Source organism: Kazachstania africana, chromosome 1 (assembly GCF_000304475.1).
Source record: "Kazachstania africana CBS 2517 chromosome 1, complete genome".
Classification (NCBI taxonomy): domain Eukaryota; kingdom Fungi; phylum Ascomycota; class Saccharomycetes; order Saccharomycetales; family Saccharomycetaceae; genus Kazachstania; species Kazachstania africana.
Genome location: NC_018940.1, coordinates 410,715 through 427,229, shown reverse-complemented (window position 1 = coordinate 427,229; position 16,515 = coordinate 410,715). Strand labels below are relative to the sequence as shown.

Sequence of the window (16,515 nt, the reverse complement as noted above, 5' to 3'; positions counted from 1 at the left end):
GTGAGGTAAGAGTATTACGTTATTTAGTCATAGTACAATTCTCCATTTGTCAGCGGCGCCAAGCAGTATGATTCGGAGCCAAATATTGAAGCAACCAAGATAAAGAGTAGTACGTAGTATGTGTATAGCCAGTAAAAGGCTACATGAAAATAACTGGAACGGAGACTTGTTACCGATCCTGCTCTTGTAACACTCAAACTCTGCTATCCGGCGCAGATGTATTTCAAGGTCTGTGGTTCCGAAACAGTAGAATGCCAGTACTAAGTCCTGACACACATCCAATTTATGAATTGGGATGAACAACGCATGGATAATGCCAAATCATTCTTAGTTGCAAGACTAAAAATCAAGATCGTTCTTGGGAAAGAGAAATTAAAACCAAACTTTATCTTTTCTTCATTTAATTCCAGACGAATCCATCAAAGATGATTTTAACGTAATACTTCTATCATCTAAATTAATTGTAAGTACCATATGAGAGACTTAATACTATCATTTCGTGCCATCATATGATAAGTCTCCCAGAGTATTGAACTAAGTGGAAATTCTGGGCTTGAATTTCATTGGACTGCTATTTTGAACCCATACACCTCATATGGTTTGCATCCATACATTTTCTCCGGTTTTTTTTTTTTGTAAATTGTCTTGAAAAATTGGAACAATTTCGCTTTGCCCGACGCAAAGAAAAAATGAGATGGTGGAAGCGCATCTCCCACATTGGCAAGATGGGCTAGTAGTAGTAAGTAACTCTGGATGTGTGACTATGAAAAAATATATACATAACTAGAAAACGAACATTTAGTTATTGATTAATGGCTTCTTTTCTTGTGTTTTATATAATCAAGAATAAATAAAAAGGTATATTATTTAACAATGTCTGACTTCCAAAAGGAAAAAGTTGAAGAACAAGAACAACCACAAATCATCAAGATTAGAATTACTTTAACCTCCACCAAGGTTAAGCAATTAGAAAATGTTTCTTCCAACATTATGAAGAACGCTGAACAATACAAGTTAGTCAAGAAGGGTCCAGTTAGATTACCAACCAAGGTCTTAAAGATCTCTACCAGAAAGACTCCAAATGGTGAAGGTTCCAAGACCTGGGAAACTTACGAAATGAGAATCCACAAGAGATACATTGACTTAGAAGCTCCAGTTCACATTGTTAAGAGAATCACTCAAATCACCATTGAACCAGGTGTCGATGTCGAAGTTGTCGTTGCTTCCGACTAATTTTAGTTGAAACAATTTGACTTTCAATCTTTTCTATCTTCTACCATCAACAACAATGATTTGAGTGTTTTTGCCACTTTTTTACAGCACTACTAAAATGGGGTTTCTATTAAATTAATATTTCCTTTCCTTTTGACACTGGAATTGACCCACTCTAGGTAAACACAGTTTTTTAATATACCTCTGTCTTACTATCAGTGGTTAAACATAAAAAATCAATTTAATTCATTATCTTAAATTTGTTGATTTCAATGCCATCTTCTGGATAGAAACTATATATGTTGATTTTATTTAATTTCTTTTAGAGTATGTAAATACATTGAATAGAATATTCATTTCGAAAACCAAAGAAATAGCTGTAATCAGCATCCATCAGAGTGATATCGGTAGATATCAGTAACATTATAAGTCCAAACGATAACGGTTCAACCCTATGTTTTTATTGCGTTTTTGTAATAAATTGACGATGTCGAGTAAATTAGATTTCAAACTATAAAAATGCGCTACTGTCGAAACTGAAAAAAAAAATATTTCTCTTTGATGTTAATTATTAAAGAGAAAAAAATATAAGTGATCTAAATATCATATAAATACAGTAGTATTTTGTGGTTGTTTTAATCTGCTTCTTTGTTTGTGATGAGAAAACGTCCTTAGAGACAATGCTATAAACCCAGCTCTTCGATCTTTTTTCAATTGAAATGAGAAGAGATATTTGTCAAACGCTCTGATACAAAGAATAAAAAATTAATCTATCTTGTTAAAAAAAATGTTTCTATAACTAAAAAAGTCTATAAAAGGATGAACAATAGTAGAGGTTCATTGTTTATTATCATGAAGAGAATTGTAATGTTCACCCAATGCAAAAGAATGTTTGTAATATACAAGTTTTAATTCAGGGAGTGTACCTTCTTCATTGAAAACTTGTACTGGTCTGTCACTGAAAAGAATAGAAATGGGGCAATCGAATTCTTTAGATAGTGCCATTATTTCTATCTCACCACCCCATTTAGCTGTCGTCTCCATTTCTCTTACGTATTCATTAATATCCATGACTTCCATCTTGATTTCATCGAATAAATACGGTAAAAAATCATTTTCATGCATTTTAATGTAGTTACAAGCTATGGATCTTAATTTGTACACGTCCAGATCTGGTTCGACGCTTTGATGGCGCTGTTTTAACTGATCAAGAATAGATGCGAATAGACAATGACCGTCCGGTTTAATGTCAAATTGGTTTAAATCTTTCAACAGACATAAATTATTGATTGCTTCTTGTTCAATTTTTTGTAAATTAGGTCCATTATCATTTTTGGACTCTTCCATAGCTTCCGCTTTCATTTTTTGAATTTCAGCCTCCCTTCTTGCTAACCTTTCCTTTTGCCTATTACGTTTCCTCCTTGGTTGCTGTGGCAAGGCAACTTCTTCCTTGACTTCTTGTTGATTTCCATTGGAGATCTCAAGTTGTTTCAGCAGTTCTTCTGGAGTGATCTCATTATTGGAATCATGTGACTCAATATCACCATTACTATCCGTGGTTGTGATGGTGTCGGTAGCACTAGCACCAGCGCCACAATTAGAGGTCTCCCAGTCTTCGAGTTCCTGATCCTGTTTCAACTGCAAATTTTCCTGTAACATTACACATTTAGAGTTAACCTCTTTTCTTTGGGACTTTGTCGCTTGCTTTTTCATCCCAGTTATTTTGTTTTGCAAGTCTTTCTTTTCTTTGTTATGTCTTTTGACAAGTTCCTCTCTAGTCTCTGACATGGTTCACAGCTTATCTCCGTCACTGATAAGTAGGATGATGTTACTAGCTCGTTACTTCTTGTTTTTTTAAACTTTCCAGCCAAGATTTAGCCAACAGATGCTTCAAAGATTGATCGATAGATTCTATAATACTTGAAAAATTACTTGGGCAGTTTACAAGCAAGGAAAGAGAAAAAAAGAAAAAAAAATTAGGAAAAAACCGAGTAATTTTTTGTAGAGAGAGACGACTGCAAGAGACACAGAAATGCTGACGCCATCAGCATATTTAGTCTGTACAGTACACAGAAATCTTAGATTATGGACACTTAATTGAAGCAACCATGTGGCATGATCTGTAAATACACTTTAATCCCCACTTTTAAAAAAAAAGTTTAGTGATTCAAAAACTCCTTTCTTTATCCCTCTCCTATCCCACCACTACCACCGTACCCCCCCGCCTTTTTCCAGCGACTCACCTAACTCATGTTGCTGTTTCCACTACTCGTTCGCCTCTTTGCTCTTACTGCTGTCACTCGCTCACTCACTTGCGCCTCTGAGACAACAACAAGAAAGTCTTATAACTCTGCCGTCACCCTCCTCTCTCTCTCTCCCTTTCTCTGTCCCTCTCTTATTCTCTCACTGTCACGTGCTGCTATGTGACAGGCACTCTAATCGTATGCAGCTTTGTTTGCTTTTTGTTCTCAAATCTCTCAGTCGTTTTCTGTGCGAGGACATATTTCAACTTTCCTTTAGTAAAGTTATAAATAAATTTTTGTCTTTTCGTCGAATTTTATGCACCGTATGGCACTCTTTCATTGCGTCGTTTTCTTCGACGAACTTGGAAATTGTTTTGAGTTATCCAGGGGGAAAGAATTCAAAATTTTCCTCCTGGTGGCAGTGGTAGAGACGAGCCATCCAAAATATTTGTAAGTTACTAGTCAAGGATTGTTCGAGTGCATACTATATTCCTATGATCAAATGCGAGACGTTCTGTAGGAGGAGATAGAGAGAGAGAGAGAGAGAGAGACTCCCCACTGGTTCCTGTTCTTTTTTACCTTAAACTATTATGACAACCTATCTCACTTTTTTTTTGTGTATATACTTAAATATATATATAGCTTGACATTTTTTCTTGAAATTTCTTTGTCACGATTGTATTGCTTCCTGTTTGTGTAATCTCCCCCACGAAAGACCTAGTAGCATTTAATTGTCTCTATTATAGAATCCTTGTCACTCAATTGAAAGTTACATCCTCATGTCAGGCACTCCAAAGAAACACACTAAGACACATTCAACGTATGCTTTTGAAAGCAACACAAGTAACGTTGCAGCTTCACAAATGAGAAACGCTCTAAACAAATTGGCCGATTCAGTTAAGGGTAATCCTGAATTGCATGCAAGATTCGAAAATGAAATGGATTCATTCTTTTCTTTATTTAGAAGATATTTGATTGAAAAATCTTCAAAGGATACCACTTTAGATTGGGATAAGATCAAATCTCCAAATCCAGGTGAAGTCGTCGATTACAATTCCATTCAACAGTCTGAGAATGTTTCTAATCTGGACAAATTGGCTGTCTTGAAATTAAACGGTGGTTTAGGTACTTCAATGGGTTGTGTTGGTCCAAAATCCGTTATTGAAGTTAGGGATGGTAACACTTTCTTAGATTTATCTGTTAGACAAATCGAATATTTGAACAGAAAATATGATAGTGATGTTCCATTACTCTTAATGAATTCTTTCAATACTGATAAAGATACTGAACACTTGATTAAGAAATATTCAGCAAACAGAATTAGAATCAAATCATTCAATCAATCAAGATTCCCAAGAGTTTACAAAGATTCCCTCTTACCTGTTCCAAGTGATTACGATGATTTATTAGACTCATGGTATCCACCGGGACATGGTGATTTATTCGAATCATTACATGCTTCTGGTGAATTAGATGCTTTAATCGCTCAAGGTAGAGAAATCTTATTTGTTTCAAATGGTGATAATTTAGGTGCTACCGTTGATTTAAATATCTTAAACCATATGTTAGAAACAGGTGCTGAATACATCATGGAATTGACCGATAAGACAAGAGCTGATGTTAAAGGTGGTACTTTAATCAATTATGATGGTCAAGTTAGATTATTAGAAGTCGCACAAGTTCCAAAGGAACATATTGATGAATTTAAAAATATAAGAAAATTCAAGAATTTCAATACTAATAATTTATGGATCAATTTAAAGGCAATTAAAAGATTAATTGAATCAAGTTCATTAGAAATGGAAATTATTCCAAATGCAAAGACAATCATCAGAGGTGGTCATGAAATTAATGTCTTACAATTGGAAACCGCTTGTGGTGCTGCTATTAGACATTTTAACAGTGCACATGGTGTTGTTGTCCCAAGATCTAGATTCTTGCCAGTCAAGACCTGTTCCGATTTACTATTAGTTAAATCTGATCTTTTCTTTTTGCAACATGGTGCATTAAAATTAGATCCATCAAGATTTGGACCAAATCCATTAATTAAATTAGGTTCTCATTTCAAAAAAGTCTCTGGATTCAATGCAAGAATCCCACATATACCAAAAATTGTAGAATTAGATCATCTAACAATTACTGGTAACGTCTTCTTAGGTAAAAATGTTACTTTAAAGGGTACCGTCATCATTGTTTGTTCTGATGGTCAAAAGATAGATATTCCAAATGGCTCTGTTCTAGAAAATGTTGTGATTACTGGTAATTTACAAATTTTAGAACATTAAGAGGGCGCAGTTGTACATATATACTTTTTATGATGAAATAAACTATATATATATATCATAGTATATGTGAAATAAAAAGAAGTAATGAAGAATGAATTACAAATCTTTTAATAACATAATCGCATATTTGTTTATCTTTTAATTTTTAATGCATATTATAAATTTATTTTTATAGGAGTGAGTCTAATTTCATATATATTTATGATATAAAAAAACTTTGAAATATTATTATTTGTTTCAGGTTAAACGACCAGTAGAGTATCAAAGAGGAGAATGTTTGAACAAGTAAGATATACTTTCACCGTTATGTAAACGACGAATACTTTCAGCTAAGACACTACTCACATCAATAACGTCTAATTTTGGACATTCTTTCATCTTTTCTTCGAATGGAACGGTATTTGTGCATACAACTTTATCCAATCTTGAGTTATTGATATTTTTGGTAGCATTACCCGATAATACACCGTGAGTAACAATAGCAATGACAGAATTAGCATTATGTTCTAATAAAATTTCTGCCGCTTTAGCTAAAGTGCCACATGTGTCAGCCATATCATCTACAATAATACAAATCTTGTCGGTGACGTCACCAACAAGAACCATTCTACTGACTTCATTGGCTCTTGCTCTTTCTTTATGAATTAATGCGAAATTTAGATCTAAACGATCAGCTAAACCAGCAGCACGTTTTGCACCACCTGCATCTGGAGAAATTACTATAGCGTTCTTATAATCGATGTTTTCCTTAATATATCTGACTACACTTGGTTCAGCATAAAGATTATCAACAGGAATATCGAAGAAACCTTGAATTTGTGAGGCATGTAAATCCATGGTAATAACATGATCACAACCAGCTGTAGTTAACATGTCGGCCATTAATTTAGCAGTAATTGGCGCACGAGATTTGTCCTTTCTATCTTGTCTGGCATATGGGAAATTTGGAATGATCGCGGTGATTCTTCTTGCAGAGGCTGTCTTTGAAGCATTAATCATAATTAATAATTCAAGTACACGGTCGTTCACCACACCGGAGCCGATTTGTGTTATAATGAAAATATCTTGGTCTCTAACAGATTCACCAATGGAGAAAGAAACTTCACCTGTTGGATCTCTTTTTAGATACGAGTCAGTTAATGGGACACCCAGCCTTTTGGAAACCAAATTCGCTAGACCTTTATGAACATCAGGAGCTAATAATTTTATAGAATTGTTGGCCATTGTTATTTTCTAGTTTGTGTTGTTGTGATTTCAAACCTTGTTAAGTTATACGTGTATCTAGGAATATTATCTAATCTCTGCTATATAATCCAAAATAAGTAACTCATCGTTAAATATATTATTTTTTTCTCAATTTTCCAAGTTAAAAATTTTTTTTCTCTGCTCAGCGCAAAGGAAAATAAAATTAATTAAAATTTTTGATATTGGCCAAATATTCGGATTTGGCCGCGAGATGGAAAAGCTTCTCTCTGATGGAAGAGCACTGAGTGACAGATGATGACAGGTAAGATGAGATGGGATGGGATCACTTCTTCTTGTTGCTCTTAGGTCTTTTTTTCTTAGATTTACTACTCGATGCTGGCGGCTGCTGGATTATTACAGTTCCGTTTTTATCTTCCTCCGATGCGTCTTTAAACTTTTCTTGAGTCTCCAAGTAAAACATAAGGTCTTTAACCTGATCATTCAGATCATTTTTCTCAGCAACTAAGGATTCATTCTGCCTTCGAAGAAGATCATTCTGTTTCTCCAAGTGATCCAAGTTATCTTGAAGACCACGAATAATTAGTTTATTCTCTTTGGCTTCATTATTCAATTTAACTTCATTGATATTTTTTTTCAACTCAGATTCTTTGAACCTCAATTTTAAGTGATCGAGATCTCTCGTTAGATCATCGATCTTGCTATCATTTTCCTTTTCGCTTAGTTTTGTCTCATAATATTCTCGTTGTGATTCCAACTGAGATATTAGAACTTGCACGTATTCTAAATGGTATTCTTTGTTCCTTAAAAAATTTGATGCTAATGAATAATCTTCATGATCTTTAGCGGAAGATGACGATGACCCTAAAAGTGTCGGATTCCCAGTGATTTCTACTAATTTACCATCTACTTCATTTTGTACTAATCTATGAACATAATTATCACTTGCATAGTCCCAAACTCTTTGAGTCTTCATGTCCATTGCAAAACAATGAGACGTAGTTTCATAATGACTTATCGCATGCTTCAAATTGTACCGACTGCAGCCTATATTCCCACAAATTAGACATATCCAAAGATTATCATTTGAATTACAATCTTCACAATGTGCAGAATTCCCAACCTGTTTCAATAAAGAATCTCTACTAATTCTAAAACTTGAATACCGGCACACAGGGCATTGCGAATTTTTCCATTTATCAAGACATTGACAATGGAAAGTATGTTGACAAGGGATCGTAATCAGTCCTGTCGTTTCTGAGTCCATCCTCTCTAAACAAACGGGACAAGTCGGTAATTCTACATCTGTCGCCAGTTTAGTTGTAGTGAATGGATCTGTTAATAAGTAAGGAAAATCTTTAGCATCATTTATAAACAAATTTTTTTTGAATACAATCTCTTTTATGGAAATAACATGGCATTTTTCAGGATCAATCTTACTGAATGATTTACCATTGAATTTATCTTTAAATGTTTTTGCCATCAAAGGATCTTTAAATTTCATTAGTACCATAAAATTAAACCCCATTTTAACGTCATTCAAGTTCTTTAAGATCCTAAAGTTCGATATTTGATTGTTTATAATATCATCACCTATATAATAGTGAAGAAGATCATGGACAGTAAAATAAGTTGGAACGAAAAGAATACAAACCATAGTGTCGTCGCCAGGAATGGTCAAAATGTCTTCATCTTTACTCTTGGCACCATCATCATTGCCATCATTAATCGATTTAAATAGCTTGATGATACCATGACCCAGATACTTGGAGGTAATCAAATCTTTATCACCAGTAATCATTTTGTTGTTAAAAGTTTTCAGATTTGTGAAATGAATAAACCAGTCTGTTTCTCTCCAATCGTTAAATTTGAATTTGGAGCTTGTTTGTCTATCTTCTTCTTGTTCTTCTTCCGATAGCTTGAAATCAGTATCTTGAAACAACCCAAAGGAATTAGTTACCTGAATGTCTGTCGATACCGTTATCACTAATTTATATTCAAAATTCATGAAAGTTCTATCATGAGACTCCTGTTATGTAAGATACCAATATTTCGCTTTCAATTTACTTTCTTTCCCTTTATAAAAAGAATGAATTTACACTGCAGCGATTGACTTTCTAAGACACAGGAAGGAATGGGAAGAGCAATAGCTTTGATCCAGAGAGTGAAATTTATTGATTTCAACGAGATCAGTATTCTTATAATGCCATCACGACCATTCATTCCTATACTCATTTGAAAGGTACGTCCAAGACCTAAATAATTACTTCAACTTACTATGTGGTGCACTAATTAGGGCTTTTAGTTTCCGCTAACCAATCAGCTTCGTGGCTCGTTACTAATGTCTTCATAGTGTTTCCTGATGCAGTAGCATCCGCTCGGTCTGTTCCTCTTTAGGAAGTATCCCGTTGCTAGGGCAAAAAAAGAAATCAAATTTCGTACTTCGAGAAATATTTTTTGCCGTTAGTCTTATTAATGGGAAAATTAGTGCTAGCGCATTCAAAAGGGAGCTCAGCTCATCGTGTATTTACCACAAAGCAAGTAGACGAATGGGGGGCGGTTCTAACACGTAAGTTGGCGTATTATTGAATGTATATATATATATATATGTAAAATTTTGCCTTTTGGTGTTACTTCTTGTTTTCGTTATTCTTTGTATTACACAATAAGAAGGTATTTACCAAAAAATGGTCGACGATTCATACTACATAACTCCACATGAGGCAGCATTAGCCGTTGTCGCAACGTCGATGAAAAAATCAAGACTCAAAATTGATACATTGGTCGTGAATTCGATATTGGGGGGTATTCTATTTAGCTCAGGTTCCTTACTCTATTTGGCCATACATGCTGAAAATCCACAAATGGCGATGAATAACCCTGGGATTCTGAATTTCACAGGAGCTTGGACTTTTGTCATTGGCTTATTTTACGTGATTATAATGGGTTGTGACCTATTTAATTCAAATATTTTATATTTTTCTGTGGGGCTATTAAGAAATGCAGTAACTATTTATGATCTGCTGATTTCTTGGTTCTTTAGTTGGATAGGTAACATTGCAGGAACTTTATTTGTTTCGTATCTATTTATGCATGTCTCAGGAATCTCCAGTTCTAGTGATTGGATAAATGGTTCTATCAATATTGTCAATGATAAACAGTCATATACATTCATGGAAACCTTTTTAAAAGCCATTGCTGGTAATTTTTTCGTTTGTTTAGCTGTATACTTACAACTATTATCAAAACCCATTCACGTCAAATTAATCGTCATGTCTTTACCCATCTTCACATTCGTGTGTTGTGGATTTACACACGTTGTCGCTGATATGCCAATGATGTTTATTGGAATGTTAAATGGTGCAGATTTATCTGTTGGTAAATATATCTGGAAATTATTGATTCCTGCCAGTATTGGCAATATCATAGGTGGGTTTGCCTTTTCCGTCATATTACCTTATTACTTACATTTAATTGTAGTGGAGCGTGATAGACAAAGATTATCCTTACCTGAATATGAAGCAAGAGATGAGCAGCCCGAACTGAACATGGATTCAAGAGTCGTTAGAGTTACCACCACAAATTTAGACAAAAATACCACCGATCTTCAAGATGAAAATAATACTTCATATGATAATAAAGAAAATTTTATTAGTGACGATGAAGATTCTTTAACTTCAATAGACAGTGAAGAAAATACGGGCACTAATTCGTCATTGAACCGCTTCAATAGGAATGAACAACCAATACCTTATAGGCCGACTAGAACGAGAACTAACGATTTAGAGTTGTCTAAAACACATAGAAACAAGTCGTACCATAGTATCAGATCACCACCGGGCGTTTTCCCCGTTATTGGCATGGGTGAACCACTCACAAAAGAACGTACAATCGAAAATTCAACTACAATGATCAGTAACGATCATGGTTTGAAAAAATTATTCACTACTTCAAATAGCAATTCAATTAAAAATATGGAGTTGAAAGAAGAAGTGAATTATTTCAACGATGGTCATTATAATGTTCTTAATAATAAACCGGGGACAAGACTTGAAAAAGCAATTACAAAGATGTTATCGCATTCGACTGATAAAGCCACTCTACCCATCACCACACAAGATACATTCCCATTCAATTCTCCGCAAAATGCTAGAACCTATAGTGATATTAATGGAGACTATGGTTTGGATAAGATGTCTTATAAAGTTAATTTTGAAAATGCCCTAAGTAAAGCAGGAGTACCGTTAAACTTTGCAGCCATGTCAGATAATATTGCAGGCATTGATAATTTGAACGCAATGGATTTATCACGTAAACCTACTACACCTACTCAACACCAAGCATACGATTCATCAAATGAATCAGATAATGATATAAAAAGTCAGTAAAGAATAAATAACTATCTTTCTGGCCCATAGCATAAAAACTACATATATACACTCATATTCTTTTGATGTAGATTATTATATTTTTAATTTTTTCGACGGATTATCATCCTTCATTACTTGCCATAGTATCACAAACTTTGCCGAATGAACAAAACATTTAAATAATACTAAAATAATAAATTTTTGGTTGATTTTTAGCTTAAATAAAAACTATATTCTATAGAATGAACCAAATATGCTAACAACAGTTTTGAGGAAAATGAGACAGTAACTGTAGGTAAGTAAGTTATGGTATTATAGTAGCATCGTTAAGAATCATATCAATCAAGCTTCTAGGATAAGCGGGGCCGTATTCATCACAAGCTTCATTACCCTTTAGACGTTGCATTACGTATGAAACATCGAAATCTTTCTCTTCAGATTTTTTGTTTAAATATTCCCAAGTTGCCGGAACTGTTAACAGTTGTCTTCCTGATTCATCTGTATATCGAGCATTTTGTGAAACGTTTTGATCTTTTGTATTTTTATTATCGGCTAAGACTCTTTTGAAGAATTCATCTTCACTGGGGAAAGAATATTTTGAATTTGTAAAATTGTCGTCCATGGCGTCACTATTACTGAGATTATCAGCGATCAATAAACCGGGGACATTTGAGTTTGAATTATTGTTCTTCTGTAATAGAATTCTATTCTCTGCATTTATTTCCATATTTAATTTCCTCAATTCTTCAATTTCTTTCAGTAAGGTTTTTCTATCTCTTTCACTTGCCATTAATTTAGTTTCCAATTCTTTCAGTCTTGCCTCTTTCCTTTCTCTAAATGCTTTCTGTGCCGCTCTATTCTGAGCTTTTTTCTTTGCTTTACTATCTTTACTGTTATTCGTAATAGATAAAGAAGGGCTATCATTCCAATTTGTGATTGAACTAAGATTGGAAGGTGGTGTCATGAAAGATATATCTATGGGTTCACTTTTCACGTATGTGTCATGATTAGCGCTATTGGTATTAGTTGGCAACTGTTGTGATTGTTCGTTTCTGGCTAATGCTGGACCAACATTTAATATTGGATTCTCTCGTAGTACATTATCAGAATCTGTGAAATTTTTAAACTCACCACCGTTTTGATGCGTATAATATGTAAGAGGTGAATCTAATTGTTGATATGACTGAGATTGATGAGAATGATGATGCGTTTGTTGTTTTTGTTGATTCTGCAACTGTCGTTGTAAGAGAAAGTCAAAATGCTGCGAAGGTGTGTCACCAGAATTCATTATGAAGAAAATGGTGTCCTATGGATAGAGATAAAAAAATAGTAGCAAGTATTAAGCTTTATGAATTCGTGGAAAAACCTTATTGGATTCAGTTTTCTTAGTAATATATTGCCGTGCGACAAAATAAAATTAGAAATAAAATCTTTGCAAGGATATATTAAGTTTGATATTAAAAGAGGCTTTCCTTTCTCTTTCTGTATTTCTCTGAATCTAACACTGCTTCTTTTTCAGAAATTGCCTCTTCAGGAAACGTATGTGAAAATGTCTTTTCTTCTCTTTAAAAACTGTTACTTGTAGCCACAATTTCTTCAAATGATAGTCGTCTTAGCCAGTTGTAGTTTATAAGTGGGAATTAAAATGGGTTATGACTCCCTATTTCACACGAGTAACTTTGTAATAAGGTCTTGAAATGCGATTTTTATTCGGAGAAATTCTACCAATTTTAGGATATAAAAAACATATACTACAAAGAAGAAGATTTTTTTCTTCTTTGTAGAGATGGATAAATAGTTTATTCTTAGCTAATTCAATTAAACGAATTTTTACTTTTGCCTCTTTGTTTTACATTGTAATTATGCATTATTTGGAGGTCTCGATGGAAAGATATATGACAATTGGATTTGCGTAAGAGAAGTAATAATTGTTCGCGGATTTTCCGCACAGAAATCAACGTGGGTAACTTGACTAAAATTAATGTGGAAGACAGAGAAAGGAATACCGCAAATTTTGTCAGGCAAAAAAAGTGGGAAAAAAAAACAACGTTTTACTCTCTGCGGGAAATGACAGGAAGAGAGAGGTAAAAAAAAGAGAGAGATATATACATAATTTGACCATTGAGTGAGAGAATGAGCGTAGAATCGATCCTGTTGCAAAAATTCTTCTTTGAAACCAGTTGCTATGTTTGTTATGGCAACGAAATTTATTCCCTGGCGATCGCTATGTTTGCGCGACAGGAATCCTCCCAGTGTAATTTTTAAGAGTGCGATGGCCGTGGGTCTGATCCACTATGAAAGAAGAATGCTACCATACAACAAAAATCAGGGTCAGCGACAAGGAGCTACGGCTGACTTGATACTTGTACTGGTAATTAATTCTAACGGGTGTGTTTGAAACATTTAGCACCCTCTTTAATTATATGAGAAGAATGGGGAGGAAAGCCAGGCTGACTTTTCCCTCCCTCAGTGTACGACGGATTTTCAGTGGTTCTTGCCTCCTTTAGCAAAGTGTTAGCGATATTGAAAGTTTTGAGCTGAAAATTGAGAAAAAAGAAATAATCATTCTACTACTGTCAAAAAAAACAGACTCACCTCCACCTCCTCTTTTTCTATTATAATTACGGAATGATTCCTTGCAATTTGTTCATCCCACAAGACAAATAATCACGGATAAGGCAGACTTGTTCAAATGAAAGTATGGCAAGTGTTTGCCCTTTTCGAAAAAGTTTATCCGAGTATTTAACATGGGACCTCTCTTCTATTAGTATGATTAAATATGTTAAAGTGCGGAAAATAGCAAGATATAACAAACCCTGGTCAATCTTTTAGTGTGCAAACGACCCTTGATATCTTGAAACAACCAATTCTTTTTTATAGTAATATCAAATAGCTATTTGTCTATTATATACCGTTTTGGGTAATAAATGTGTGAGAAAGAGAGAACTCTCGCGTCCGCTTCCAGGACAAAGAACAATCGTAAATTGTTCATCAAATCCGACCATTTATGATAATAACACCAACATTTACATTATACAAGTTATGTCATCACATCTGCATTTGTAGCGGTATACAGCCATGATGTATATTTATCTTGTCGAGTCTTAATATGAACCCTACTGTAATGTTACTTCGATTATTAATAGATAATTGAACAAGTAAGCAGAAAATTCAAGCTGATTATAAGATCAAGTTGAATGGAAAAGAAAAATGTTTAAAAATTTTATGAACTCGGTGAAAAGTAATGTATTTTCAATTATATAGTAAAAATAGCATCAAGACCGTTAGGCCGATAGGGTATAACATTCACTTTAATAGCACCATTTTTGCTATTCCAAAATTAGTATTGGCTAGTTCTGAAACATTCGATTTCTTATGAATTGCATCAGGTTTGGATGTTCACATGTCTGTTTTATATAATGACGGTGGAGTTATTGTCCTTGGCAGAACATCCATTGAGTTTTCTGATGTAGTTACTGATGCCGAATTGCTAAATTTTCTGACAGCACTTTTACAACGTTTGAATGCAATGGTTCAATCAAAGAACGTTCAGAATCAGATGACACTAAAGAGTCTGCTATTAATTAAGGGCTTTTGCCTATAACGGGAAAAAGTTTTTTTGCACTTGTCGACGGTGGTAATGTTTGTAGGATCTACACTAAAGCAGTTTTTGATTCTAATAAATTTGTTTTAGATAATGTTACTTCGTCATATGGTTGTGTATTTGACTTATGTGCATCTTCAACTGGATCTGCAACTTTCAAGACTGTTACTTCTGCATCTTCTACCGTCCTCACAGTTTCAAAAATCATTGATGATTGTCAACTAGATAGTACAACTGGTGTTGTTGCCCAGCAGCCGACCAATGTCGCAGGAGGAAATTTAGTTCGTTCCGGCGCAGTTATAATTGCGGGTACTTTATTAATGTGAGCAAAAAAAAGAAGGTTTAGTTGGTAATATTATCAAAAAGGTAAAACAATAAGGGAATGAGGGAAGGATACGGGCGAAATGAATAATTGTTTGTTATACGATACAAAATAAATGTAGAGTTTATAATTGATCCATTATCCTTATCTATCAAGACGGGCTTATGCGTAAGAAGTGAAATATTGCTTTTATCGAATCGATGAGATTTGCAATAATCAATCGGTATGATGTGCCTCACAATCCAATTTTTGCTATTTAGAATAGTAAAACAAAAAAAATTCTTGGCAAACAAAAATCTAAAAGGAATGCGAGAAACAACCGTAGGACCAGACCAACTGATTATGTAACAAATCCCGGAAGACTCCTCGAAGATTGGATTTCTTTTTTCCCCAGAATAATTTACCGACTGGAAAAAAACCGCGGGGGGAAAAACTATCAAGAAAAAGAGTCGGGCAGATAACCCACACCCCGTGCGGCTATGTATTTTGCCTCAGTAAATTAAGATAAAGAGAAAGAAGATGATTTTTTCGTTACGGATCGGAGTAATGAAGAATGCACCACCGCAAGAACTGGATGAACCCTAGGTTGAGTTCAAAAACAAAATAATGTATTGCCGTTTCTTTTCCGATCACTTTCTTCTTCTCCCTTTTACCAACGGAATGGGCATATTTTTCTTTGGGTTTTGCTAAGTCACAGTAAAATGCACTTCGATTTTCATACAACATGAAATCGCAATCTGGAAGAATGGGAATATTGTATATCGCCATACCGATATTAATAATACTTGTAGGCATCTTCTTTCTGATTATGAATTACCCGATGAGGAGGGGATGGCCGTCGAATGCAATCGTGTGATTTTCGAGTAAAATTTCAATGGATACTCTAAAAGAAATATCGCTTTCTTGGTACATCAGATTGATTCTACATAGGCGCGGTAATTTATCTCAAGTTTCTATGAATAGATAGCGGTTTTATTTATCGACTAAGGTGCCCAACACAATCTGAAACATCCTCCTTCCCCTCGATGATGTTTATAGTTTTGGATACCACCGGAAGAAAGCCAAATAAACAACTGGAACTCAGTACATATACGAGAGGGTTAGATTTAAAGTTTCCCTTGTCGCAAAAAAAAATTAGTTTGTTGGATTTGTCTCACTTCTACTAACGACTTACTTACCACCGTTACTACTGTTCTCCCCATATAGAACCAGAGAGTATGGGGAAATTAAACTTCCCAATCCATTTTTGCCTTACTGCATATCCTTCTACTTTCCC

General features: G+C 34.5%; 7 protein-coding genes across 7 annotated transcripts; 3 read left to right on the top strand and 4 right to left on the bottom strand.

The window, feature by feature from the left end:
- Positions 1–873: 873 nt before the first annotated feature.
- RPS20 (40S ribosomal protein uS10) lies at positions 874–1,233 on the top strand (the record flags this gene model as incomplete). The annotated part of the gene is made up of 1 exon (XM_003954727.1): positions 874–1,233. The coding sequence occupies one exon, from the start codon at positions 874–876 to the stop codon at positions 1,231–1,233; it is 360 nt and encodes a 119-aa protein (XP_003954776.1).
- Positions 1,234–2,049: 816 nt separating this feature from the next.
- OTU2 (deubiquitinase OTU2) lies at positions 2,050–3,000 on the bottom strand (the record flags this gene model as incomplete). The annotated part of the gene is made up of 1 exon (XM_003954726.1): positions 2,050–3,000. One exon carries the CDS (start codon positions 2,998–3,000, stop codon positions 2,050–2,052), a length of 951 nt encoding a protein of 316 aa, XP_003954775.1.
- A 1,234-nt stretch (positions 3,001–4,234) lies between these two features.
- On the top strand, positions 4,235–5,740 carry KAFR0A02010 (UTP--glucose-1-phosphate uridylyltransferase; the record flags this gene model as incomplete). The annotated part of the gene is made up of 1 exon (XM_003954725.1): positions 4,235–5,740. One exon carries the CDS (start codon positions 4,235–4,237, stop codon positions 5,738–5,740), a length of 1,506 nt encoding a protein of 501 aa, XP_003954774.1.
- Positions 5,741–6,001: 261 nt separating this feature from the next.
- On the bottom strand, positions 6,002–6,964 carry PRS3 (ribose phosphate diphosphokinase subunit PRS3; the record flags this gene model as incomplete). Its single annotated transcript, XM_003954724.1, has 1 exon — positions 6,002–6,964. The coding sequence occupies one exon, from the start codon at positions 6,962–6,964 to the stop codon at positions 6,002–6,004; it is 963 nt and encodes a 320-aa protein (XP_003954773.1).
- Positions 6,965–7,268: 304 nt separating this feature from the next.
- Positions 7,269–8,951, bottom strand: ETP1 (Etp1p; the record flags this gene model as incomplete). Its single annotated transcript, XM_003954723.1, has 1 exon — positions 7,269–8,951. One exon carries the CDS (start codon positions 8,949–8,951, stop codon positions 7,269–7,271), a length of 1,683 nt encoding a protein of 560 aa, XP_003954772.1.
- Positions 8,952–9,630: 679 nt separating this feature from the next.
- Positions 9,631–11,331, top strand: KAFR0A01980 (uncharacterized protein; the record flags this gene model as incomplete). Its single annotated transcript, XM_003954722.1, has 1 exon — positions 9,631–11,331. One exon carries the CDS (start codon positions 9,631–9,633, stop codon positions 11,329–11,331), a length of 1,701 nt encoding a protein of 566 aa, XP_003954771.1.
- Positions 11,332–11,617: 286 nt separating this feature from the next.
- Positions 11,618–12,601, bottom strand: YAP3 (Yap3p; the record flags this gene model as incomplete). The annotated part of the gene is made up of 1 exon (XM_003954721.1): positions 11,618–12,601. The coding sequence occupies one exon, from the start codon at positions 12,599–12,601 to the stop codon at positions 11,618–11,620; it is 984 nt and encodes a 327-aa protein (XP_003954770.1).
- Positions 12,602–16,515: the final 3,914 nt, after the last annotated feature.